Here is a 27256-nt window from a genome sequence, read left to right as displayed (position 1 = left end):
CAGGGGACAGGCTGGTGAAGGTGAATGGGCAGAGCGTTCTGGGGAAAACCTACTCTCAAGTGATCGCGCTCATCCAAAACAGGTTGGAGACTGCTGTTCAGAATTGACATTGAATGTTCAGTTCTGACCTATTACTTATTTTGTTTCTATTTTTTAACTTTTTTTTGTAGTGAAAACATTCTGGAGCTCTCTATTATGCCAAAAGATGAGGATGTGTTGCAGTTGGTAAGTGTGAGTATTATCTTTCTTCTCTTTTCTCTTCTTTCCTTCTTTTCACCTTGTTACTGTGTGTAGCCACTGCAGTTAGCTAGGCTTTAGATTTAATAGCATGGGTTGTGTATTTCTGTATTAATAATAATTATTGCTGCTTATTAAAGATTAAGTTCAGAAATCTGGAATTGTGCATGGGCAGAAAGGGCAGACAACAGAATTAGTTTTTACAGATGTGTATAAAAGGAATGCATGAAAGGAGGCGGTGTAGCATCTACCACAAGGGTCAAAACATAAATAACATTGGATTTTCTGAAAAAATGTAATGCACATTCCAAGAATTAATAGATGCTAATGTTGGTTGGCTGTTGTCTGGTCAGCTTTAATGATCAGAGCCATGCCATTATTCACATTTTTATCAGTGTTCACCTGTTGTTTATCAAATTCTGATACGGATTCCTTTTCCTCTATGCCTAGGAACTCCATTGTTGTTTAAAAACTATAAAAAACACATCCTTGAGCCACACTGCTGTACTGGCTGGCGTGTTCCTCCACTACTATAAGCTCACACACTGTAGTTTGACACAGTCCCACATACACCGTCTTACTGCTCCAGATACATATGTGTATTAATTTGCCTCTGAAAATAGTCCCAGACAAATGCACTATTTCCTCCGGTTTGCTTTCCAGTATCCAGCTGTCGTAGGAAGTACTGAGCCTGTTTTAAGAATAAAGACGAAAGAAAGAAAGACTGCTGCATGGTGCACATTGCATCTGCCCCACTCTGCCCTCTTGCTGTCCCTTCCATCTTGCTTCTTTTACCCTTTCTGTCATGTTTTACATTGTGTCTTAACCCCTCTTGTTCTCAGGCGTACTCCCAGGATGCCTACCTGAAAGGCAATGAGCCATATTCAGGCGTGGCCCAGAACCTCCCTGAGCCACCACCTCTCTGTTACACTTCCACTAAACCCGGCTCAACTGCCCCACAGCAGAGCCACAACCCTCAGAGTCCCCTGGACAACTGGCAGTGTCGACCCGGCCCCGCCACCTCTCCACTGGACAACCGCCCTCCTGCTGCTTCTACCCCCTCCTCCGGCTGGCCCGGGGGTTCTGAGGATTCCAGCGGCCACTTTGCCCCGTCAGGGCGGCACCGTGGCCGCTCGTCCTCGGCCATCAACGCGCTGGACTTTCACTTTGCTAACCATAATGCTGCCATTGCCTCTGCAACTCTCCCCACACCACGGAAGAGTAGCCTGCCGGCCTCTGCCCGCACTCACACCGATGCTCTCTGCCACCAGGCTCTGTCGGACTGGTACTACAGCCAGGCTGAGGCCGCCGAGCACATGTCCCCCCGCCACCGAAGTATATCTCAGGATCGTTTAGCAGAGCTGGGGCTGGGTTTAGCGCTCGGCCCTGGACCTACATCTGCTTCCACAACCTCTGTGGAGCATCGCAGGAGAGAAACCCTCCTATACCACCACCAGGCAGCTGCTGCTTCCCATGATTCCTATTGGCTAGGGAGCTGGGGTGGTGTATCAGGACCAGGAAGCAGGTCGTGCTCAGAGAGCCTGCTGGCAGCCTACGCCGAGTACGAGCACAACTACGGGCGTTCTGTGGAAACGCTGGCACAAGCCTCAGCACTGGTCTCACCACGCTATGAACACTCTTCACAAGGCTCCCAAATGACAAAATTCAGCGAGCTCAAAGACCAGAAAGTCTCAGCAGGACATCACCACCAAACCACAGTGACACCCCCTATCACAGCCTCCTCCACAGTGCCTCCTACTGGCAGGCAGTCAGGTCAGCAGATAGCTGAACCCCAAACAAGGCGAGTAAAAGAAGAGCTGGTGGGCTACAAAAGCTACAGCCCTTCTTTCTGTCGCAAAGCTGGCCACCTGCTCCAGCAGGCCCACTCCTTCAGAGAGCCCAGCTACAGCGGCCCTCACCTCAACTGGAGCAGCCCTGTGGACAGCGAGGGGGGGATGGTACCCAGACCCCAGTCCACCCCTGCCCTGTCTGCTTCAGAGGAGGAGAGAGCCCAACTGGGTGAGGACAGGGAGGTCATCTCCCCCATCTCCCTGAATCAAGAGGTCGTTCTGAGGCAGAAGCCACCTCCCGGCCACCGAGCGCCTGTTCAGGGACTTCGACACCCCCACTACACCACACGCGTGGAGTCACCGGAGCCTCCTGGTTTGACACCTACACCAGGGACCCCTTCTCCTGTCTCTGGGGGGCCCAGCCGCAGGGCTAATGGTAGCCTGGCACAGCATGCATTCAACTCCCTGTCCTCTATTCCCTTCATAGGTTAGTGACCTTTTCTCTGTAGCAACTGACCTAATAGAGCTGTCAGGAGATGTCACACAATAACAACGTTTCTCACAAAACTGCCATTTTACATTCATTGGTTATTAAGTTGTTAAAATTTAAAGATTTGTTCCTGAAGATGAGATTGCATCACATGAACTGTGTTATTAATAGCCACATTTATGGCATTGTCAGTCAGTAACAGGTACATTTTAGTATATTTTGAAATCATGTCGTCTGTTGCTACAGAGCTCTTCAATATTTCTCTGTGTGAATTTGTGTGAGGTTTAGCTGCGCTTTCCTCTCAACATTTTTGTGTGTGTGTTATACCTGTTCTGTGTGTGTGTGTCCACATAATGCTCGTACCCTCAGAACATTTAGTTTTCTGTGTGTGTTTAAAACTGTGTTGTTGAATACTTAATGTTTTTGTATGTTTTGTACACTGAACCGGAAACATTTCTTAGAAAAAGCGATGCTCTGGAGTCAGAAGTAATCTTACAGGTTCAGTCAACAGAATTGTAGACTGAAACTTGGTGTTTTAGTGTGTTTTAAACCTACCATTATTGCTACAGATGGTAGATACGCTGTCCAGCTGATGCTGCCATCAGTGTTAGTTACATGGCCTCTACCTTACAAGTTCAAACTGAACACTAGCCTGTAAAAATATGTGTATAAATCGCAAAAAATAGTCATTTCTTTTAATTTGGATTTGAAAGTATGACAGAAAAACACATCCTGCTCTAACAAATGGAACAAATGAAAAGCACAGGCATTCTGTATTATAGTGTCACAGTCGCTCTGCGCTGCAGCCTAACTTGGTCTGGTGTGACTTGGCTCGCTAATGTTAGCAAACATTGTGTCATGAAGTTAGTTCACCAACTCTATGACTCTCCTCTGTCATTTACTCTCACTGTGGCTCTCCATCAGAGGTTATTTCTTCCTCCAGAGCAGGCCCGTCTCAAAGAGATGCTCTAACAACCTAAACACCACCCGAGGAATCTCTTAGCATGTCTTGTCTTGTCTTTTTTTTAAATAATTTCTCATCCCTTGTCGCTCACCTGTGATGACAACCTTGCAGATGAACCCACCAGTCCTAGTACTGACCTACAGGCCTGCTATGTACCAGCCTGCTCTGTGGTGTCCAGTTCCCCAGCCTCCACTGTGGCCACCCTCACTTGCACGTCTGTCTCCCCCACCCTCTCCTCCACCTCCCCCTTTGTCCGACTTCGTTCTCAGGACTGCAGTGAGTCTCACTCACCACTCTAAATACTGAAAGGCTTTCACAGATGGCTAGACCAAAATAAAGTATGTTTGAACTGACATTGCGCAGTTATCTAATGCCTTCATGGCACACTGATATATTTGTCTGGAATAAGTCTCGGACTCATTTTAAAGGAGTTCAGTGACATAGAACTGTATAATTACCCCCATTTTTAGGGAAAAAAAAACCTTCCCTTGGAATACCTCATTAGATAAGGAAGTTCGAAGGCCGCTGTGTGTAGAATTTGTACATTTCTGAATGTTCTGGTGTTTCCTGCGTGTATTTAAAAACACTGTGGCACACAGCAATAGACCTGAGACATGACAGAGCTGCTCATTCCAGCAGTATTTTATTTTTTTACCACTTTAGACTTCTGTTGGAAAGTTTTCTTTCACTTCAACTTCAGACCACTAGTAACGTAGTCATGTATATTTCATCAGGTTGGTATTGCAGAAGGCTCTATACACTGTGATACCCAGTGCTATGCATCACTCAGTGGTGCAAGTCTGGAACAAATGTAAAGAATGTTGTTGCAAACAGCCGTAACAGTCCCAAACTGACATGCAACAGTTGTATTCTCTTGTTAAATGCCATCAGAATGATTTCTTCTTATCGTGCCTGTAACCTGCCTTCCATCTTAGCAAATGATATCTCATTTTGAGACGTCTACAGAGGTTAACAAGTAAAGGGTGTCTCCTTCACAATAAGATCACTACACTGGAAAAAAGTTTCCCCCACTTTTCTTAAATTTCATTTAAAACTTGATAGGGACACTTCATGCTGTTAGCATGTGTTAGCTGTGAAAGGCTAAAATGTATCTAAAACTGGGAACTTAAAATCTAAATGTCGAGGTATTCCTTTCATAGGCAGTACTTATGTTTAACCCCTTAATTCATCCACCTGGCCCTCATCATATTAATCACTCGCAGTTTGAAACAACATATCACTTCATTATCACACATCGTCTTTCGTCATCATTTCACGCATCACCACCATACATTGCATATTGTTTTTTACACTCTTAATCTTTCTCCTCTTCTTTTCCTCTGTGACTTGCCTCTTCTCTCTTCAGGCAGTATTAAAGGTCGTCGCTCCTCTTACCTGCTGGCCATCACCACGGAGAGATCCAAGTCCTGTGATGAGGGTCTCAACACCTTCAGGGAAGAAGGCCGCGTCTTCTCGTAAGTCAGGAACTCGGGAGAGTTCACTTGGCGGGGGCAGCAGCTGTATCAGGCTGGCCTTGGTCCCACCCTGATACAGCTGCTGGCTAACACTAAATTATATACTAATATACTAAATTACTGAACACATGTATCACACTAAGCTCTGTGATGACTGGAACTGCGTCTCTTTGGTGAGGCATCTGATGTCAGGTGGTAGTGATGATGATGATGCTACTTGCAGCTGCCTTTCCAGGTTTGGGTCAGCCAGTCTTGAACAGAACTGAGTCTTAGCGAGAGTCAGCCTGAAGGAGTTTTAAACACTCAGCAGCATATTCACATGTCAGAGCAGACTGCTTTTCTTGCAGAGCAGGAAAATGAACTGTGTGCTTCAAATGATTTCACATTCGAAGTCTTTTAGACTGCTGTTTTATGTTATTTTCTTAAAAAAAAAAGAAATCCCTCTTTTGTATTTATGAATTGTAGCGTGGGCTCGATCAAACGGTCTCACAGGCTGTATACGAGCCGGAGGCCAGAGGTTCCCCACCCCTGCTACACAGCTTGTACCCCAAAACTTCAATGACAAACATCATTTAAATAGAGCCTCTAAAACACACACAGGCTCATGGGTAGACATACATTGATCATCTATTTATTTATTCTTATTTCATACAAAAAAGCTACATATTATAGCTTTAGATAATAAAGCTTTTATAATAGTTAATTTACTTTAAACAATTATTATTATTTTGTGTCCCTTTTTACTGTCTGTGATCTTTTTCTACATCTCCTTTTTATTCTTACTATTATTGCTGTCTGTAACATCTTCATTTCTGCAGTGAGGGATCGATAAAGTTATATCTTATCTCTCTCTTATCTGAACTGATCTCTATTCTACTTTTTGACTTTTTTTTATTTTGACTTCTGGATGTTTGATACATTTACTATGTAGTGTGCACATTTCTCTTCTAAAGTCATTTAGTCTCACCAGTCATCTCAAAATACCTGTTTGTGTAATTTGTGAACTTTCTGTTCCTCAGCAAACTACCAAAAAGAGTCAAGAGCTTTTTCACTGATGGGGTGAGTCTGCAACACAGCTGCAATTATTATACTTGACTACATGTATGTTTACTTATGTGATTCATATTCCAGCAATCAAGCAGTAGCAATCAATAATACCCTTATCTTGTGTTTCAGTCTCTGGAGAGCCTGCGAGCGCAGGAGGAGGCCCGGTCCAAGCGCCACTCCACCTCTGAACTGGGAACAATCACCTTTAGTGATGTTCGCAAGGAGGGCTGGCTGCACTATAAACAGATCCTCACAGAGAAGGGAAAGGTACGGCGCACTGCTTCTACACATAGCAAGCTGACTGACCTCTCCTTCAACCTCAGCCCACTTACTGAAGGCCTGCAGTAACTGTTACTACACCTGTCAGCACATGCATTTTACAGTCAGAGCGGTGGCAGATCTACCACGTGTAAATCACTGCAGTTTTTTAAACAAGGACTTTTTTTGTCCTTTAGATAGAAGCAGACTTTTGCCAGCTGAAGTGTCGCCTGCAAATTAAATCAGCTGTAGCTCATGTTTATTTGGTCTCAAATATACATTTGATGGCTACATACATGATATCATGATAATACAGAATTGTGTGTTGTTGCACAGTAAAAGCAGTACAAAGGCTAAGCCTTACATGTCACAGGTAAAAAACCCTAAACTCTGATCTAGTAGCATCATGTTATAGTAGTAAGCCAGGCATGGATGGTTACAGTAGCTACACTGTGACTGATCTGTTCCTGTTTCTGTTTTCCTAACTGTAGAAAGTCGGTGGTGGCATGCGGCCATGGAAGCGAGTCTTCTCTGTGCTCCGTTCCCATTCACTTTTCCTCTACAAGGACAAGCGAGAAGCCGTCCTCCACGGGGCGGGTGCCGGCCCGAGCCAGGACGAACATCCTCCAATCAGCATCCGCGGCTGTCTGATCGACATCGCCTACAGCGAAACCAAGCGCAAGCACACCCTGAGGCTGACCACGCAGGACTTCTGCGAGTACCTGCTGCAGGCCGAGGACAGAGATGACATGCTGGCCTGGATTAAGGTCATCAGGGAGAACAGCAAGACTGAAAATGAGGTTAGAACTTACTCATACTCATTTAATGTAATAGAGTTTACACAAACATTCACATACAATCTAATATGTATGTATATTTTCATTTGTTCCAGGAGATTGGCTTCTCAAGACAAGCTCTCATTAACAAGAAGCTGAATGACTACAGAAAACACAGGTCTGGATTATATTTAGCAAAAACTCTTCGCTCCATAACAACTGTCCCTTACGCTTTGTGTAATTAGGAGTCACTCTCGCTCGGGGCTTTAAGCCTGTCAGAAACTATAACTTTAAATGCAGTTTCCAAAAACCAAGAATAACATAAAACTGAGGTCATCACGAGATTTTAATAACAAATCTGAATTAAAAAAAAACTTCATTTTCAGCTGTCTTTGTTTTTCTCCCTGTTTGCAGTCTGACAGGGAATAAACCGGACTCCTCCCCCAGAGCCCATCGTATGATGCCCCCTTTCCTCCTGGCGAAGACTGACAACACGTCAGTGAACCGAGCCTCCAGAACTGGTGGGTACAGACACAACTCTGCTCTGTGTTCACCAGTTTACAACAAGCTGCCAACTGCTAATTAAAGTTTGGTCAAGTGTTTGCACACCTCGCCACTGTTTCCACGTGCTTCCTCATGGGGGAATTGTTGGGTCTCTGTACATTAAGAGTGTGGTGTGATTTGACGTTATATAAATAAAACTGAATTGAATTGAAACCATTAATTGTCATGTAATAACTAAAGTATTTTAAGGACTCGTTAAACCAAAGACTGCATTTAATATTTAGCATTCATATAGTATATGAACACTTACTTAAGAGTGGACACTCATGACCTAAATGGTTTTTATTTACTGCAAAAAGTGTCGTTATTTGCAATTTTATTTGTGTGACTTTTTTGTCTGAGTTTTAGTAATAATTCAAATTATGACGGGAATGTGTTATAATGTATATTTTATTTATTAGTTTTACCTAGCTATTTCTGTGCCTCATTAAAAAAACCATAAATAGTCAATAAAAATGTGTTTCATTTGTTTAATTCTGTGTAACACAAGGAATCTTCTTCTTCTCTTCATTAGAATTGTTTAAATCAAAACTCCCTACCACCTTTGTTTGATTAAGCTACCTTATAGAGCTGCTAATGTGGCGGTAGCCCTTTTATTAAATATCTGATATTGGCCATACTAAGTGTTTTTTCCAGTTTTTATCCACGTGGATATAAATATCAAATTTGTGTGTTTGTGTGTCAGATGACAACAAGGCGCTGTGGGGCATCAACATCATGAAGAAGGCCAAGAAGACAGGCAGTCCGAAGGCTTTCGGTGTGCGACTGGAGGACTGTCAGCCTGCCGTCAACCATAAAGTAAGCCTTTTTTATGACGAGGTCAAAAATGAACTACACCGACACCATCATTCATAGGATCAGGGATGACCAGGAGGAAGAGTGGTTAGCAGAGCTGCATGAAAATGATTCATGAAAAAACAAAAGTGCTCTGATGCTAGCACGGCTATCGTGCCAGACATGCTAGAAGGCAGCGTGGCTTGATTTGTTAGTACTTTCCTCTGCATGTTAATGATTGACAGGAATGAAATCTGTTTTTGTGGGATTGGGGGCCTCTCTGATCACGTTATCTCTAAAATAACCAGAGTCAGATAACAGCAGCACCAGGTCATTGAAAGAACTAATGATACATCAAAGTTATATATATTGTGTACATTCAAGTGACTGTGTGCAGGTCTCTGTGTCTTGTGTTATGTGGGGCTTGATTTCCGAAGACAACATTTTAAAAGCGTCAGACTGAAACAACACTGCTTGATGTGATTTACTGTTAACTCTAGATCTCTGTCTCATTTTCTTTCCTTTCAAAATGCCATCCCTTCTGTTCTTTCTTCCTTTCTATTTTTTGCTTCATCCCTCCATTCTTTCTCCAACAAACTACTTCTGTCTCTTCCTCCTTCTCTTTCACCACACTTACTTCTCTCTTCCTGCTTTCCATCAATTCCCCTCCTTTTTGCTCTGTGCCTCCCTTTCTCCCTCCACCTCTCCACAGTTTGTCCCTCTGATTGTGGAGATGTGCTGCGGCGTGGTGGAGACGACAGGTTTGGAGTACACCGGCATCTACCGTGTGCCGGGGAACAACGCCATGGTGTCCAACCTGCAGGAGCATCTCAACAAGGGCTTGGACATCAACACTGCTGAGGAGGTGTGCGGGATACATGGTTACATCACTATAGCACACAGAATTTTAAAAACACTGTCTTTTCAAGGCTGTTTTGTAACAGAAGTCTTAGCTGAAGTCATACCGAAGTAGTTCTGTACTCGTAGTACTCATAACACTCATTATGTCATTTTGTTGGAGTATTTTTCTAACGCTGCACTGGAAGTAAACCCTCATCCTGTCTGCCTCCACAGAGATGGCAGGACCTGAATGTCATCAGCAGCCTGCTCAAATCCTTCTTCAGAAAACTGCCTGAGCCGCTGTTTACTGATGGTGCGTCCATTCATTTGTTTATTGTGAATAGTGTATATACTGTATAATACGTAGGGCTGCCACTGAATTATTTTTCTTTTTCTACCTGTTTGCATGTGAGAATGACCAACTTATTGCTGAAATATTTAACTTTTTGTTATAGAGCTACTTCATTATAGTCATATGCCTACTCTGTCTACAGACAAATACAATGATTTCATTGATGCCAACCGGATAGAAGATGCGGAGGACAGACTGAAGACAATGAAGAAACTAGTATGTGTCAAAGGACAGCAGAATATAGAGCAATGAATGTATAATACTAATATATCTAAAACAGTTTGTCATAAATTCATTTTTGAATCTAATGTACCTTTTTAATCTTCTTTGCTACACTACTTTTTTGCTTCCTATTCTTCTTCATCCAGATCCATGACCTCCCAGACCACTATTATCACACCCTGAAGTTCCTGGTGGGTCACCTCAAGAGGGTGGCAGATCACTCTGAGAAGAATAAGGTAAGCTAACCTCCTCATATTAGCAGCTGGTCATTAATGGAGCCAGACATGAATAAAGCTTTGATGTTATTTCCAGATGGAGCCAAGAAACCTGGCTCTGGTGTTTGGTCCCACTCTGGTGAGGACGTCAGAGGACAATATGACCGATATGGTCACCCACATGCCTGACCGCTACAAAATAGTGGAGACACTTATCCTGCATGTAAGAAGCAACTGTTGCTCTCTCCAACACCATTCTTTATAAGTGAGTTTCATGTTTGTCTTAACACCATCCAGTGATGCTGTGTCATGTTACTTCAACAGCACGACTGGTTCTTCAGTAATGGAGAGTTTGACAAGGAAGAGAAGGTACGTAAGACCACAGCAGTGGCTTTGTTAGTGCAAAGAGCTGAGAACGCCATGAGTACAGGGATGGTTTTGTACTCAGATGCCCTCATTTGTACTTTTATATTTGGGCTTGGTGGTGTATTTCTGGATGTGCGCAAATTGTGCGTGTGTGTGTGTGTAGGCCCCAGAGGATAAGCGGGACATGCAGCCTGTGCCCAACATTGACCATCTGCTATCTAACATCGGCAGGCCGGGCATGCCAGGGGAGGCATCAGGTGAGGAGTCGTAATCCAACATTGAAGTGTCGATGTAATCTGTGACTTTACAGAAACTACATAAAATCCAGGGATGTTACAACACTACCACACTAACAGCCGTCAGATGAATTTTGAAAGTACAGCGAGGTAATGTGGTTGAATGACGCACCATCTGACTGAGATGGTAGTCTGAGAGCAAAAGTGTTTATAGCTGTTCCAAACAGCCACACTCGCAGGCAGACAGAAAATCCTTCCATCATGCATAGGGGCGGGACTTAATATTCATTCAAATGAGCATAATGACACACACTTGGACAGTCTTTCTGAAAAGCATTCATTAGGTTACACTCATTGGCACACATGAGAAGTGGGCGTGTGAGACGTTGATGGATGAAGTTCAAACCCTGCCTACTTTCTCACCTCTGCACACCAGTGACAGCATGACAAGGCCATTGTTGTTGTTGGTTCCAGAAAGGGGCTTTCAGATGCTGTTGAATTATTCAAGAGCCACTCAGTGTAATGCATACTGACCTCACAGTCCCTTCCTGTCAGGGTCTTATGGAAAACCTGTTATCTACTTGAATTTACCCCAAAGAAAAACACGAACCATCCTTTAATCCAGCCCAGAAAAAAAGAGCTTTTCATGAGGATGACTAATGCCAATGAAAACCATAATGTGTAGTTACTTCCCTCCACACTCTATACTTCTAATGCTACCAGTCGGTGGCCTGATCAGGTAAGACTCAGCTCTGTGTCCTTCCCTTCGAGTAGATCGCTGTACTTCTCCGGCTGTTATGTTTCTGCCTGTGTATACTCATGATGTTTCCTACTGTTTCTCAATTTCTCTTTTTCTGGACCTTTCTGCGCTCGTTTTCTCTAGCTGAGACAGTGGATCAGCCTCTTCGGTAGGACCAGGTGTTCCTCCTTGTGTGTTTTTGTGTTTGGTGTTTCAAGTGCACTTGGATTCATTTGCCCGTTCATTTCCTTTCCGTCAGTCTTGGTTTCCCACCAGTATAGCATCATCCTTTTGTATTGCTGATGTTAAAGGTGAACTCTAGCCATTTTTGCTAGCCAAATCTGCCAGCTGCAGTTGTTTGATTGATTTCAAAGATGAATCCTCCGATAATGGCTAGAATTCACCCAAAAGGTTGTGTTTCTGGTAGTGTGTGCAGTGATTAGCCAGATATCCCACCTTTGAACCATTCCTAACACTACTACCACCGATGTCCAGTGATGACATAGTTCTAAGCCACATCTTATTCCTTCTAATAGATTCCACCACCAGCGATTCAGTTAAGTCAAAGGTAAGCAAGAAATCTCTTGAACTTTAACTCTTGTAGGATCATGGATTTAATGAAGTGACCATTATTTGACTGACATTTGAACCTTTCAGCTTTCTTCAGGCTCCAAGAAAGACCTGAATGCCAAGGACTTCCTGCCCATGTCCATCATCTCTGCTGTGACCCGCAAACGTAAAAAATGCCTCAGTACCCACCTGCAGGGCAGCAGCGCTGACGAGGACTCAGAGCATGAGCCAGTCAAAGCCAGCAACTATGGGGGAGAAGAAGGAGGTGAACGGGAGGAGAAAGAGGATAGAGGAGAGGAGGAGGCAGTCAAGGGAGAACATACGATTCCTAAAAAAGAGAAAGGGAATGAAAAGGAAAATGGGGTGAAAGATGGAGAGAGCACAGATGGAAAAGATCCATTGGTGAGAGACAAAGAGACTGAAAAGGACGTGGGGAACGGAACAGGCAATGGCAGAAAAAAAATTGAAAGGGAGAGCAGGCAGAGAGCGACCTTGCCAGAAAATGCACCACAACTTCATCCGAACAGTTTCCTCTATGCACACCATCAGATCCATGCCACATACCCAAGACCTCCGACTGTGACTAATCCTCCTTCTCATTTGAAGCCTCACAGTCTGGCCAGAGGACGCCCCACAGTCCCTTTCTGGATCTGCCCCACCAGGCTTCCCAACATCTACCAGGCTTCTAGCTTTCACAGGACCCAGCAGCCAGACTGGAACCAGTCAGTGCCAGTCCGCTACAGGAAGTCCAGAGGTGGTAGGACGAGGGCTATGTCCATGAATCTGGACCTTGAGCTGGGCAGGGGTGAGGACAGAGTCAGAGGATGGAGTGCAGAGAGGGTGGAGGTGATCAGAGTCATTGAGGGAACACCAGATCAGCATGGATGTGTTGGAGTTCATCAGGGATCAGTTGTGGGTCCCGGGTCAATTCAGCAAATAGATATCCTCCCTGGTCTTGCCCAGGAGGCTCCCCCTCTCTCCTCCTCTTCCTCAGGATGGAAAGATCAGAGCTCTTCAGGAACTTCCACTGTGGTACTGAGGAGATCGGCCCTGGACCCACAGGACAAGACAAGAGCGTGGCGGCGCCACACGGTCGTAGTTTAACCTGACTGTGTCATCTACTAATGCAGTACAAAGTACTCGCCCTTTACTCACAAACACCGGATCACCTGTGTCACTGCTTCTAAAGCCAAGTGTCCGTCATGTTGCTTTAGGGATCTGAAGTTGGAGATGTGATCTCTTGTTAAAGGAATTCTTTGACATTTTGTGCAGTTGTAGAGTTTCATTCCAAAATGAGATAACCACCATTTCAAAAATGTGAAACTCACTCTTAAACATACAAATCTTACTATTCAACTGCTGTTGAAGCTATTCGTCTTTACTCCTTTCCTTACAAATTAACTGTAAATGTAATTATCCATGCCCTTATATATTGTGTAATGAACGTTAGGGTTGCACACAGGGAATGGGGATCCTGGTATATCCCAGAATTTTTCGCCAGAATCATGTTTCCAGGACAAATATCAAGTTTTTTTTAGCGGTGTGATTTTTAGCACATCTGTTGTAGATACAGTGTAGTCCAACCTTGAACTGTCGTTATTAAGGCACAGTCACACCAGAAAGTGGCATGAGTCTATGATTCCTTGTGAGATGCTGAAAAAGGTGGTGCTAGAAGCTTGGTGAGATGGTGTGTGCTTTCATGGACTAGTTGTCTCCTAACACCGGCACACTAACTGCTAGCACACTAACCAGTGGGGACACGCTAGTGCTAGTCGCAATAGCTTTCTAGCTTGCTAAAGCCTCTTTAACACATACACACGTAATTATTGGGATAACCCTTCAGGCACCGCTAGTGATTTTCACTATTCACACATGCAGCTACATTCAGGAACATTTCCATCTTGTGCCTTTTCACGCATACCATGGCAATGCCAGATTAGATGGGACAAGGGACAGTCCAGCAGATGGCAGTAATGCAACACTTATGGATGCCAACTGCTATAATGTGTGCATAATGTGCGTGCATGTGGTGGAAAACATCTCGCATTATTTTCAGGGGCATGGTGGGCTGGTCCCCGCAACTCAGTCACAACACAGCCGTACCAGCGTTTTCCCTGAAATGCTATTAGGTCTTGAGGTGGGAAATTGCCATAACAGATTTCAATGGCTGATCCCATTAACGCATGAGCCCATACAGGAAATGTTCCTGAACGTTTTAGGGACAGACTGCGTGTGAAAAGGTGTGTTGTGTTGTTATGTGTGAAAGGGGCCTGACAGTTAGCATGGTTGCTAACAGGACAATAGGCTCACACCTCTGCAGAAGAAGTTCAACAAATGTAAATGGCGCAACACATGGCGCTAATGAACAGCAGAGGTTTCCATTGTGGTGGATTTCCCCAATGGTTGGCACTCTCAAGACAGTTTCCTATTGGTCAGATGTACAAGTTCAAATACTGTAGTTTTAAGGATCTACCTTGCACCAGCAAACAAATCCACTGATCATTGATGAATTGTTGCCATTTTTAAATGCTGGTGTGACTGGGCCTTTACAGCAATATACTGTAACTGGATAGACTTTTGACCTGTGGTTTCATCCAATAACTCTTCATACTAATATGATAATTAACAGTGCAGCTGTGTGGCAAAATATTTGTTTAGATTAAGCGAGTAAAGCAGAGCACAAAATCTGTAAAGTGAAATTATGCAGTAAATCAACATGCAGACCTCCACATCAATGAAGAGAACAACGGTCGATCGCAGAGCAGTTTTCAAAAGGCGGAACACTGACGTTCCAGCTAAATGTCTGAGAACCATGGAGCCGTGTGACTGCAGCAGAAACAGCCTCAGGTCTGCTCTGTGAAGATGCTCAGACACTCCTTTCTAACAACTCAAACATAAAAGTGGTGATAGTATATGCTGACAGATCGTCAGACCAAGGTATTGTTGGTTTTCTGTTTTTCCCCTTCAAAGATGGTGAACTTTTAAGAATTGTTTTAATTGATAATTTCCCCCTTTTTAAAAAAAATAAGACTGAATTTATGGCGAGGAATCCAGGGAACGATATATTCCCAGGAAGTAATCCCTCCAAAATGACGAAAACCCTCAACTTTAATGAACCACAATGTGATTACAGCAGCTTTCACATTATTCTGATAAAATCCAGTCGAGGATTCACAGTCTCATTCCTGAAACTACTACTCACTGGTGCCAAAGTCAGGAGATTTCAGATCCTACATCCAGAGGCTTTAACATATATTTCTAAAATAATGTTTTGGAATGAAACCCTTCAATTGTAAATTTAGGCTGATGAATGGTGATAAGAAATAGAAGTTAAAAAATGAGAGAACGCCACATTAGACGTTTAAAACTGATCTCCAGAGCCCAGCTGCTGTTGTTACAGTTAACCCTCACCAGCAAAGACTTCAGCAGAGTCACTGGAGTCATTTCAGTGTACCGACTGCGCTGCACGTTGGTGTCCTCCCCCACTGGTTTGCACCAATCTTTGACCCATGTGGGCAAGTATTACATATGCACACATTCCTGTCAACCTGAGTACAGCACAGTACGCTCATTCAGAGGAAACTGCAGCACAGTTCACTTCTCAGCCCTTTACAGCTCCTCCAAAGCCTCCTGTGGGTCTGCAGGGAACTTCAGTGATCTGTGGAGCAAAGCAACTCACTTTCTTTCTGGATGATGTCACTTGGGCATTATGCCAAAGCTTCCATGGACTAAAAATGTGCATGCGTGGGGTCAGTGACATGTAAGAATATGCAAACCCTTACTGTTCAACACAAGCCTATCGTGCTTCCCTGTGTGTGTGAGTGTGTTCAGCGAGGAGAGTTCTGAGGATCTGTTTCATCAGAGGAGCAAAGTGTTTAAGGCAGCTATGTGAAGTCATGCCAAAATGATCCTTATTACTGTTTTTTTGTTTGGGTAATTGTACAATATCAGCAGTATGGAGCCAAGAGAGAACCTGAGCACTTAGTGCAACAGCGAGGCTCCAGTTTCTACATTTTATCAGTGTTATGGAGTATTGTCATGGGAACAGTTGAAAGTGAGGGGATAACCTCCTGAAATCCAAAACCACAGTCTTACCTGAGTGATATTTTTGCATTTTTCGGATTTTTGCTTCCTTCCCGGGAACCTTAGTTATGTTAATCAGAGTCTGAAAAAACAGAATGGAGCTGACCCAAACCGTGCTGCCAACCACTGTCGTCCAACCAGACTCCATGTTTGTCTTAATCATTTATAGACTCAGTCTGTCCTTTTCACTATCTGTGCCCTTGTGCATGTACTTTATGTACGTGGGTGACTGTGCGTGGACCAATTTTGTAACAGTTGTACAAAGCCTTGTTAAGTTAACCTGTGTATATAAATATTATACATAATATATTAAATTATTTGTTTTGGAAGTGGGGCCGTGTTTGTTTTTTTGCTTCAAATATCAGCATTTAGTGACCTCAAGTGTGAATTTATCTTCCACAGTGTTGCAATAATCTCACTGAGCTGAATGTAGACAGACTGGGACCCCTTGTAGGTCTTACAACATGTTTAAGGGCTTAGTGACTTTACAGTAAGCTTACCGTACCTGTTTGTAATTTGAACATATTTAGAAGTATTGTTTTTTATCAGTTATGTATATTTGACTTTATTATGTGATGTTCTCATCAGTGAGTGACATGTATTATATCTGGGATGATAACGTGTGTGTTTACCCACCACCATCAACTGCATTACTGGCTGCTACTGCCGGTTTATCACTGTGAAACTACAGCCATTATGATAACAATCATCATATTTGTCACTGACTCGAGACAAAACACACGCTTTTATTCAACATAGACTTTTTAATTTGAGCTCATGCTTTAATATTATTCATGACTGTTTAATACAGGGCAAACAGTTCTTCCATTATTTAGTTCCAACAGTCTCAATTACACTTGTCATTTCAGTGTAGTTAATCTTCTGATCACACCCGGAGTCACAATAGATCATCCAAAGCAATCTGATTATGTTTACCTTGATACTGGATCCATAAGTACACAATTATTGTCACTGTGATCAGGAGTTGTGTTCTAGATGTAATTAATGTACAGTTAGCACACAAGCAGTCTGAGATGCACCAGAGCACTGAAAAGACAAAAAGTTTTCATTCTAAGACTTGAATGTCTCATTTTTGACGAAATCCAGGATGTAAACTGCTAAAAAGGTTCATTATAGAGAAACAATCAACCAGCTATTGTAGTAGTCCAGTGATTGATAAACCTTTCTAACAGTAACACTTAAATATCAGACAAATGAGACACTGACACACAAACTGAGGTCTAGAATCAGACCTGAATGACTCCAATGAAATGACAAGTGTAGCCATAGTCAATACAGAGCTGCTCCTCCCGATTGCAGAGAGACAGCGGATCCAACATGACAGTGACATAGCAACTACGTGACTTCATCAGTAATTTGACTTCTTCCATTGGAAAGCAGGTATTTTGGCTGCATTGTGCTGTTTTTGACTCTGATAACAGTCTGCATGTTACAAATAGAATATGGTGAACTGACATTATGTCTCACTAACTTGGATTATAATGTTATATTATTATCCAAGTCTTTCACTCAGACTACTTCTGATCAGTATAAGCACTCATCCGGGTCAATATCATGTTCAGTACCTGCTTCCTGCTGCCCAACAGAAGCCATCTGATTAATCCACTTGAATAATTATAATAAAGATTCATTTGCTGTAGTGCATGAGAGGATTTCTGAATCCTGAGGTGTGAAAACACAGGTAGGTACATTTCTCTCCGAGTAGACAGCAAGTCCACAAACTTCTCTCCCTCCATTCAGTGCACACAGTGAGGGGGATGAGGCCTTCCCATGAAATCCTATTTGATTCAGTCCTTCCTGCTGGAGAAATTAAACTTGCACCGGTGGATCACTGTAGGTGAATGCTTACATGTCTTCATCGGCTCCCTTCATGAAGAAATGCGACTTCTCTTCTGGGCTTTCCTCAGCAGGTAGACCAGACCCTGAGCGACAAACGGCCACAAGAGGAAGAGGAGGACGGTCTGACCTGACACATCAAAGGGCCACCACCTCTCCTCCTGAGAGAAACATCGAACAGCTCATTATTTATCACAGAACACATATCCAGGAGCTGTTCAATACTCAAAGCGAGGGATGAACTCTTTTACTGTGATGGACCTGAACATCACACATCTGAACTTCACTAAATATTCAGTGTGTGTAACTGTTGCCTATAGAAACTGCATCAGCCAAAATAGCAATTACAAAATAATGGCAAACAACTAAAGCAGAAACTCACAGCAGTGTAGATTGATGTCTACCACCAGGGGGCACCAAAGTGATATTCTCTAATTATACACATTGCAGCATTGAACTGTTTTCTTGACCACTTGAAGGCAACCGTAGAGGCTGTAAACTAAACACTGGCATATTATCACCTTATAAAGTTGTTGTGCTAGTCTCACATCCAGCAGACAAAGATGACATTAGCTTTCATTTGGAGTCATGTTTGTGGCAACCCGATGAAAGGATCGGGAAACATCTGGCACTTTAGCTGCTAAACGTTCACCAGTTAGTCTCTAACTGTGTCTGTCTGCTGTTTGCTGCTGGGCGGGTAGTGTACAGTGGGTTTATCAGAATTCAGTGGGGCTGGACCAGCTACTTTTATCTGTAAACTTACCTGTGGTTGTGAAGCTGTGGCTGCACACTGCAGACATAGTCTCCACTCTGAGCTCTGGGTCTGCCACACAGAAAACAGCAGTCACATTCACAGCATTGAACGTAGCTTTAAGAGCAAACTGGTGATACACTAGATTCCCACGTGCAGAGTAGAGTTTTCAATTCAGTTTGACAACGAAGGACTGCTGATCAGTTTGAGTCGTCACAATTCCTTAGTCAGTTCAGTTCTGCTTCAGTTGGCAGATTTTAGCTGCTCCAAGTTGAATACTGAAGGCAGAAGTAACAGCCCATCCACATTAATACTGAACATCAGTGGGTTTCCTCCTGTAAGAATCCAAATCTTGTGCAGTCAACAAAGAACAATTGTTACATTCGTGCTCACATGTGTGGCAGCGAGCCTCTCCACCACCTCCAGCCTGTCCATCACGCTCCTCATGTCCTCTCTGAGCCTCCGCAGGGCCACGATGATCTGCTGCTGCAGCTGGGCGTCATGCAGCCTCTCAACCCCGCCCTCTGAGCCGTCCCCTCCTCCTCGTCCGGCCCCGCCGCCACCGCCGCCCGGGGCCCCCCGCCTCGGGCTGCCCTGAGGAACACCACCTACAGAACATAATGGTTATCTGAATCCCGGTATGTCACACAAACAATATGCACAGTAACAACATGAATCAATGAAAAATGATGAATGAAATAATCATTTCCTCTGCCACTTAGTTTAGCAAGCTCAACAACTGTGACCAAATTTACCTCCTGTTAGCGAGAGCAACAACAATGTCAAAGTTGCTCTTAATCAACCATTTAGCTGCTGCTGTAAATAAACACAGGACACAGACAGAGAGACTAGTTTCTCTTTTTAAAAAAAATTTTGCTGAAAAAGGCTGCACAACACTCAAAAACCGGCCTTGCTGTTTGTCCAGCTGGATAAGTAGCACGCGCAGCTTTGTTAAGCTAAGGATCAACAGCTGAAAGGGTTTAGGGACTGTGTTTATTTACAGAAGCAGCCTCTCGCTGGTTGACTCACAGTTACTTTGGGTCTGTCCCAGCAACCACACTGGTGGGCCTACTTCTGTGACGCAATTCAATAACTGACCTACTGAAACCGCCTGTGTGTGGAAGTTTATCAGAGCTCACTGGTACACACTTGATTAATAAGGACTTTCAGGAGCAGAGAGGATAGCACATAATTCATAAAGATAAGATATGACTATATTCATCCTCAGGCAGCAGGCAGTAGAAATAACAAGAGATATTGTTCTCAGCAGTTCAATCAAGGACAGATTTTGTAATATCTGTGGACGATCTGCCAACTCCTTCATGTCTATTGATTACTGTCGATCTTAAAACCAGATTATAGACACATTACCACCAAGAACTGGACTGAATGAATAGTGTGATACACTGAGAACTAAAATTTGATTTCATAAAACTCTGTTGAATGAAAATGAATGATAAACGCTTGCAGAATAATGAGTTGGGTTTTAATCATTTCTTCAGTTATTTCACAGATATTCATCTCTTCACTTTACACAATGTATTCAGTTATGTTTATTGGAGCAGCTTACGTTCTCTCCAGTTGTGGTAGGATCCTTCCTGCCTGGTGTCTCGACTCCTTCTGTTGGGACCCTGACCCTTTCCATCCTCCGCCCCCTCTCCACCCTGACCTGCTCCGACCTGTCTGACCTCCAGACGGCGCTCCACCTGATGGCTGGGAACCGGAGATGACTCCAAGGACACGTGACCATTATGAAAACCATTGGACTTGACAACTGGAGTCTGTGAATGGAAATCAATATTTGAAACAGTCTTACTTAAATGTAATGAAACTGTCCATTTTCACGTTTTCTTCATCACTTTTAACTTGCACCTGCATCTGCCTGTTGCATCCACCTGTTGGAGGATGTGAGGGAGTCGTACCTTAATGTCGCTGAGTTGCTCCACTGAATCCACAGAGTCACAGAAGACCTCGCTCTCTGAGTCGCTGGTCAACACCAAACCCTCAGACACACCAGAGTCTGCAGGAGCACGATGAGCGTATGAGAAATAAGACAGTAAGAAAAAGGAAAGCTTAGTTTAGTCTACTGATTCAGTATGTGCATGGTGGATGATAAACAGATTCACCACAGGGATTGTAACTTCATGCAACAGGCAGCCAGTTTCACTCCCATCATTCCCAGTGCCTCCTAAACATCAATGATTCAAAACAACAGTCAAGGAGCTCCAGTTTGAATCTCATGTCAGCCAAAATATAGGCTTTGTTTTACTGTACTGTTACCACAGAATAACAGCATGGCAGGTTAGAAATGTATGTAACATGTATGACAACCCCGAAGACGAAAAAAGTTGAGAATTGCTGTGTAAAACATGAATAAAACATCATTTGCTAACATTTTTGACATCCACTCAATTGAAAACAGGGGAAATACAATATATTTAATGTCAACTTCGCTAAAAAAAACCAACAAAACAAGCAATGAAACTGGGGAAATGTCATTTAAAATAAGCAAACTTAACAGAACAGGAAAATATCCCTTAACAACAGGTAAAAATATCTAGTCTAGACCCACAGCTCTCTTTAAAGCCCTGCAGCCAGACTAAAAACAAGTACACTTGTCTGGATACAAAGAAATTCTGACTTCGACAAAGCAGTTTTGTTCTTGTCAGACTTGATCAAACAGCTTTATAATTGTGGAAATGCTAGTTTCAAACATTAAGTCACTCAGAGCCAGTGATAAACTCTCTGCAACACATTATAAGGTCGTATTAAGGTCAATAATTTAACAAAAAAGCTTGAACAAGTGGAATTCTCTAACTTAAAAGCTGCCTGGTGAGCAGATATATATTGATATAGGTTTACTGTGAGTGTGTTCTACACAGAACAGTCCAGCTCTATCCGGTGCATACCATTAGCGATGGTGTTGGCAGTGAGGTCTATAACCTCAGTCAGGTTGAACTCCTGATGTGGATCAGCAGCTTCTGGAGGAGGGGAGTCTTCTTTAGTGTCGCCCTGCTCCTCATCCTCATCCTCATCCTTCATCTCTGCTGGCCTGCTAGCATGCTCATTGCCTTTAAGACCTACAGTAATGGACAAAGACTCTTACATACAGCCACACTGTGAGAATCATGACGACAAGTCACCACAGGTCCATTCATTTCCTACAAAGCTCAGTGAACTGGAAACTGATGTGCAGACCGTCCACATGCCAGACAACCTGTAAATTCACTCATTAATGGTCAAATCCAACCCTGCTGGAACTGCTAGGTGTTTGAGACATACGGTTTTCACACAACTTTAAAACTGTGTTTGTAGATTACAGTTTGCCTAAAATATATGTCCTTATTGGAGTGAGAGTGTGTCAAAAAACGTTTAGACTTAGTATTGATATATGTGAAGTGCACTAGACACCGTTCAGACTGCCTGGTTAACAGCATCTGTCAGTTCATCGGAGGTGGAGCTCACTGATCGGGCAGATCTCATTTCTAATCAAAGATTATTATCGCCCCGCAGATCTGAGAGCAGCCCTCCAGCTGCTTGGTCAGTGGTGGTTAGAGGCTGACCCTCACGCTCACTGACCTTCTCTGAGTGTGAGCAGTGACTCTGGAGGCCGCGGCATGTCGTCAATCACCAGGTAGAGAGGCTCGAAGTGGTGGAAGAGTGAAGCCGTCTTCTCATCCATGGGCATGGTGTCAATGACCTGCGCAATCAGTGGAAACCTTTATTGATCACTGGGTGGCTAATTACAGATCCCTGCGTTCATCTGACCAGTCACACTGCTGCTCAGAGACTTTTTATTTGTCTTTGTTTCACAATGTTACTGTGAACTGATTAAATCGGAGAGCTAAGAAACAAGCAGGAACCTGACCGAAACAAGACAGTGCTGATAGCCAAACGTCGCCTGATGGCCAGAAGCTACTGCTCGTCACATCAAAATCATTCATTCATTTATTTGGGACATTAGAATGTAATTGATATTTTCATCTGCTGTGTGCACGCGAACGTGTGTTAAACTAAAATATATGTCTGTCATGTACCTCCTGTGCTACTTTCTTCATCTCATCCACATATGCTGCCATGGCCGTCTCACGACTCATTTCTCCCAGGCAGCTCCAGGCATCCCTAAAACACACATAGAAGAACAATCAGCCAAAAAACTCTCACTTCTGACCTTGTAGTGTACGGCGATACTGTGCCGTGCCACGTGAACTCTTGGCCAAACCTTTGCAGAGACACAAATATAAGACTTTTTCAAGTGAACATTAGCAATATAAACACAAGACACTATCTGAACACAACATGTAGTCTTTTAATATTTGATTTCATGCCGCAATGACACTCTGTTATCATTCAGTGTTATCTTTGACAAGTTTAATTTGACCATCATGTGACATCTGTTCTCTGGTCTTGCTTCCTCTAACCTCTTTTTTTATCTGTGAAGAACAGGGAAGCTGTCGTCCATGCTTTTATTAGACTACTGTAACTCACTACATTCCTGTTTGAGTCAATACAACCGATCCAAGTTTCAGCTGGTCCAGAATGTCTCAGCAAGACTTCTCACAAGAACCAAAGAATGCACATAAATCCAATCTGAGTGCAAACTAAGATCCTCTGGTGGGGGTCTGTTAGTAGTTCCTGGAGGAGCCTAAAAGTCTGGACTGGCAGCATGTTAGAGCTGCATTGTCTTGATTTGTTTTTTGTTTCTTTGGTTCATGTTTTTATTCTCTTTCAGCACATTTTTGTTTTACCCTCCTTTAACCGTTGTTTTGTATTATTTTTAATCCGGTTTAATTATTTCATTCCACCTCTATCTGGTATTTCTTTGTTTCGTGTCTTTGTAAAGCACTTTGTAGTTTGTATTTGAAAAGTGCTACACTGTACAAATTAAGTTATCATTACTAATAATGGCACAGTTTCAATTTGAGATAACTGTACGTGCCAATAACACATGGTCGTGTAGGTTGCGGGGGACAAAAAGCTACCACAATTTATGGCTGATTTATGGACATAATATTTGACAATTGTGTACAGGATAACCAAAACACAAACATTTAACATTCCAAATGAGGAATACAACTAATGAGCATTTTCAATGAAGTGAGTCTGCTGATTATTCCAACAGATTAATCCTTTTGTCTATAAAATAGCGACAAATGACCACCAGAGTTTCTCAGAACCAAAGGTGACATTTTTAACTGTCTAACGGTCCCAAAGTCAAAAATATTCCACTTCAGATGGTATAAAACAGAAAGAAAAGCAGCAAATCCTCACATTTGATTACCTGGATCACAGAATGGTTATTATTTCTCCTTAAAATGTTAGACTATGTTTTTTTTATTTGTTAATTCATTTACTGTCCATGCACTACCTAATGGAGCAACTAATAATGTCCACTCTACAGAAGGCCATATGCAAAACACAAGCCAGACACAGAGTGTACCTTCAGGGTTAATCTGTTAGAAGTGAACTGAACTGACAGGACATTTACCATCGAGTTCAAACCCCACATTAATCTCAGCCATGTGTCTAATAATGATTTCTTTAAGCAAGACTGATCCCTCTCCACTCACTAACTGTGCAACACAATGTTGTCTGTAAGTGTAAGTGTCATTGTAAGTGTGCAGGTAGCTGTACCCTCGCTCGTATTATAAAACACAATGCTGCTCCTTGTCAAGAACCAAAAGGTCTAGCTGTGAAAAATGATCCAGTGAGTTGACTCATTGTGGAGATGAAGTGAATTATCTGGTACTTACACCCAAAGACAAAGCATCTAACCCACAGAGAACATCACAATCTGGTGATGATTACAATGACACACACACACACAGACATACAGACCATTTGTAGCGACCCACTGGGTCCCAGAAGCCGGGTCGAGGCACTGCACAGGGTCCACACACCGCCTGCTTGTACAGACTGTAGAAACGCAGCATCATTTCATAGGACGGTCGGTAGGAACCTGCAGGATAACAGACATTTGTCAGCTTTGTTTAACTGTCTGTTCTCCCTCTATTTACCTAGAGACAGAGAAACCGAAGAGGACTGTAGATCACTAGAGGCAATGGGGGTCAGATCTCAGCTGCCGTGGGAAGACACAATCACGAGTTTAGAATTGGGAAAATCAGAGCATTATTCGAGCTGTGCTCAAAGATTTGGGATTTCATGTTCAGATATCAAAGCAACATAAATGACACTGAACATCAATGATTGCAATATAATTTTATCTTGGCAGGCACATGGTTAACTTCTGGTAGTTTCAACAAAAACACTCTCATGAAAACAGCATTACACCAAAGTCCAGTAAGAAAAGTGGCTGTTTAGGGTGTCCTTATTGGAAACAGTACATACTGGATAGAGTGTTTGACAAAGTATAAGTACCACACTATAGTCTGACTTGCATGAAGTAAAAAAAAATATGAGGAGACACTGGATTCAAAGTCCTGTTTGCTCAGATGACTAAATATTCAGGAGATAATGTGTAGTTGTTAAGGCTACACTCAGCCACTCGCTTTTTAAGCAGTTTTTTTACACTCCCTCTGCACAAGAGAGCGCAGCATGAATCACAGCTGCACTAACAGGTCAACTGCCCCGAGGCTTCTGGGCTACACACTTCAGCTCTACATAAATAAAGACATAGTTTCATGAACCGCTTCTACAGTCTAATCAGCCACAAACTTTCTGTCACATGGGGCGTGTGAGATAATGTGACACCTGTGTGAGGCTACGCACCATTTTTGGGGAGGTTATGGATGACATCCACGGCAGCGTGAAACCGTCTCTGATGATCAACCACAGGCTCTGCCATAGCTGGGACCGGCATGACACTTTGACTTGTTCAATCCAGCTGGAGGGACGAGTGCAACCGCAGTCGAGAGAGCACACAAACACAGCAGTAGCAGGAAAAGTCAAAAAAGAGAGTGAAATCAAAAGGTAACATCACATTACACACATTTTGATCTGTGCCACACAAAACACTGAATACCATTTACTTTATTTGCATGCGACAGGCTAATATATCTCACAAAACAGGACTTCAGGTCTACCCCTTTAAAGTCAAGATTTAGCAGAGGCAGCGCTGACCGCAGCCTTCAGAATGTGGATCGGCCTGTAGCAGCTTTCCTCCTCATTGTTTCTTTGCAGCACGGCTCTGACTGTCAGACTGAATCTTGGACCGTGACTCACTTCAAGATATTGTCATTGATCTGAACGTTCTTTGTGGGACATTCAGTGCCACAGAGATTAAATCCTTCCCCTGGCTCTTACTTCCCAGTAACTTTGTCACTACTTTCATTGGGGCATTAGTCTTCATGATGTGTTTTTATTTTTGTAGTAAAACTCCAAGGAGCAGTCTGACCCCTCAGAAGCAGGTATATTTAATCTGAAATCACTTGAAACACCTTCATTTCTATTTCACTTATATCAGTTTTGCAAAGATTCGCTTTCACTTCGCTTTTCAAGATTTTTATCTGCTCATGACTGTCACAAAAACAAATATAAAAGTCCACTGGAGATCGCAATGCGTCGTATAAGCACGTTATTGTGCTCACACCGCACACCACTGTGTTTCAGCAGAGCAGAGCTGCTGGGGTAAAGGTTTATCCGAAGCCTCTATGGGGTAATGACTAGTATCACCGAGTAAAGCTAATTTGTGATGCTTGTGGATTTACTGCAATTTCATCCCGAACTGTACAATTACCAGTGGCCTAACCAGGAGCACATTCATGGTATTCCGCTGCATATGTATGTCGAGAAACACCGTATTACCGAATGTAAGTTTGGTGTGATAAAGTGAAACCAGAACGTGAAGTGAAACACAGCTGAGCTAAGCTACCTAACTTAGCTAACCAAGTTAGGAACCCAGTGTAGCTTAGCAGCAGTTAGCTTGTTAACTTGTCTTACCTCACTGGCTGTGTCCCATCTGCAGCACAGTGTAAACAGGCGACTTGTTTATCAGAGAGACCACGAAAACTGCGGACACGCTCACTAACCCGACAAAGAAATGTGGTTTCAGTTATTTATAGGTTTAGTTTGACAGTAAACTTCACTTGCGAAACGCCCATGGCCCTACCTGGGTAGCCACTGACCTAAACAGACCACTTCCGTGTCACATCACGTGACGTGTTGTTGACCGCGCCCATCTAAACATTTAAAGTGACACCGCCAATAAATAAATAAAAAAAAAAAAATAGAACCAGACTTGCAAAATCTGCATCTTCCATTAAATAGTTTTAGATGGTTGTCTGTCTTTTCGATATCTCTGTATACATTTGTATGTTTATTGGCGTGTCCCAAATCTTATTCTTGCTATTTGTCTCATATTTCACTGTTCACATTTCTTAATGTGTTTTTATTTATTTATTTTTTATTTTGTTGTTGTAAAGGACCTTAATCGTTTATTTTATAAGTTTATTTATATAATATATTGTCTTAAGAACAACATGGCACAAATTGCAAGGCAAAAAAAGAGAACATCATAAACAAATTAATACATGAGGTTTAATAGTTTTTGAACACACACACACACACACACACACACACACACACACACACACACACACACACACAGTGTTTCAGATCAGCTAGACTAAAGCCATCAATTCATTAGAGACCCTCTGCAGTATCCGACGCAGGACACAAAGGCCGATTTGTG

At 42.9% G+C, this 27256-nt stretch overlaps 2 protein-coding genes across 4 annotated transcripts in view; one reads left to right on the top strand and one right to left on the bottom strand.

Moving 5' to 3' along the window:
- The window catches only part of LOC121625006 (rho GTPase-activating protein 23-like), a 65062-nt gene extending 48741 nt beyond the window's left edge, over nucleotides 1–16321 (top strand). For 2 of the 3 annotated variants that reach the window (XM_041963011.1, XM_041963009.1), the window contains exons 5-24: nucleotides 4–82; nucleotides 171–231; nucleotides 1080–2514; nucleotides 3593–3757; nucleotides 4848–4956; nucleotides 5976–6015; nucleotides 6133–6270; nucleotides 6753–7061; nucleotides 7154–7215; nucleotides 7452–7558; nucleotides 8287–8399; nucleotides 9088–9240; nucleotides 9450–9528; nucleotides 9710–9783; nucleotides 9936–10025; nucleotides 10102–10227; nucleotides 10329–10373; nucleotides 10534–10627; nucleotides 11882–11913; nucleotides 12003–16321. In XM_041963011.1, the coding sequence (XP_041818945.1) occupies nucleotides 4–82; nucleotides 171–231; nucleotides 1080–2514; nucleotides 3593–3757; nucleotides 4848–4956; nucleotides 5976–6015; nucleotides 6133–6270; nucleotides 6753–7061; nucleotides 7154–7215; nucleotides 7452–7558; nucleotides 8287–8399; nucleotides 9088–9240; nucleotides 9450–9528; nucleotides 9710–9783; nucleotides 9936–10025; nucleotides 10102–10227; nucleotides 10329–10373; nucleotides 10534–10627; nucleotides 11882–11913; nucleotides 12003–13019 (4328 nt within the window). In that variant the 3' untranslated portion in view covers nucleotides 13020–16321. The remainder of the gene's footprint in view (nucleotides 1–3; nucleotides 83–170; nucleotides 232–1079; nucleotides 2515–3592; nucleotides 3758–4847; nucleotides 4957–5975; nucleotides 6016–6132; nucleotides 6271–6752; nucleotides 7062–7153; nucleotides 7216–7451; nucleotides 7559–8286; nucleotides 8400–9087; nucleotides 9241–9449; nucleotides 9529–9709; nucleotides 9784–9935; nucleotides 10026–10101; nucleotides 10228–10328; nucleotides 10374–10533; nucleotides 10628–11881; nucleotides 11914–12002) is intronic. The other variant, XM_041963010.1, reaches the window with a different exon arrangement.
- A 432-nt stretch (nucleotides 16322–16753) lies between these two features.
- On the bottom strand, nucleotides 16754–26673 carry acbd4 (acyl-CoA binding domain containing 4). The gene is made up of 11 exons (XM_041962810.1): nucleotides 26506–26673; nucleotides 25336–25450; nucleotides 24445–24565; nucleotides 22644–22728; nucleotides 22186–22306; nucleotides 21516–21686; nucleotides 20529–20626; nucleotides 20177–20387; nucleotides 19000–19214; nucleotides 18619–18678; nucleotides 16754–18016 (listed from the first exon to the last, which is right to left on the bottom strand). The coding sequence occupies exons 2-11, from the start codon at nucleotides 25424–25426 to the stop codon at nucleotides 17888–17890; spliced, it is 1302 nt and encodes a 433-aa protein (XP_041818744.1). The 5' UTR covers nucleotides 25427–25450; nucleotides 26506–26673; the 3' UTR covers nucleotides 16754–17887.
- Between the last annotated feature and the right edge of the window lie 583 nt (nucleotides 26674–27256).

Source organism: Chelmon rostratus, chromosome 21 (assembly GCF_017976325.1).
Source record: "Chelmon rostratus isolate fCheRos1 chromosome 21, fCheRos1.pri, whole genome shotgun sequence".
Taxonomy (NCBI): Eukaryota; Metazoa; Chordata; class Actinopteri; order Chaetodontiformes; family Chaetodontidae; genus Chelmon; species Chelmon rostratus.
The sequence above is the reverse complement of the archived record's forward strand: the minus strand, read 5'-3'. Positions and strand labels throughout refer to the sequence as shown.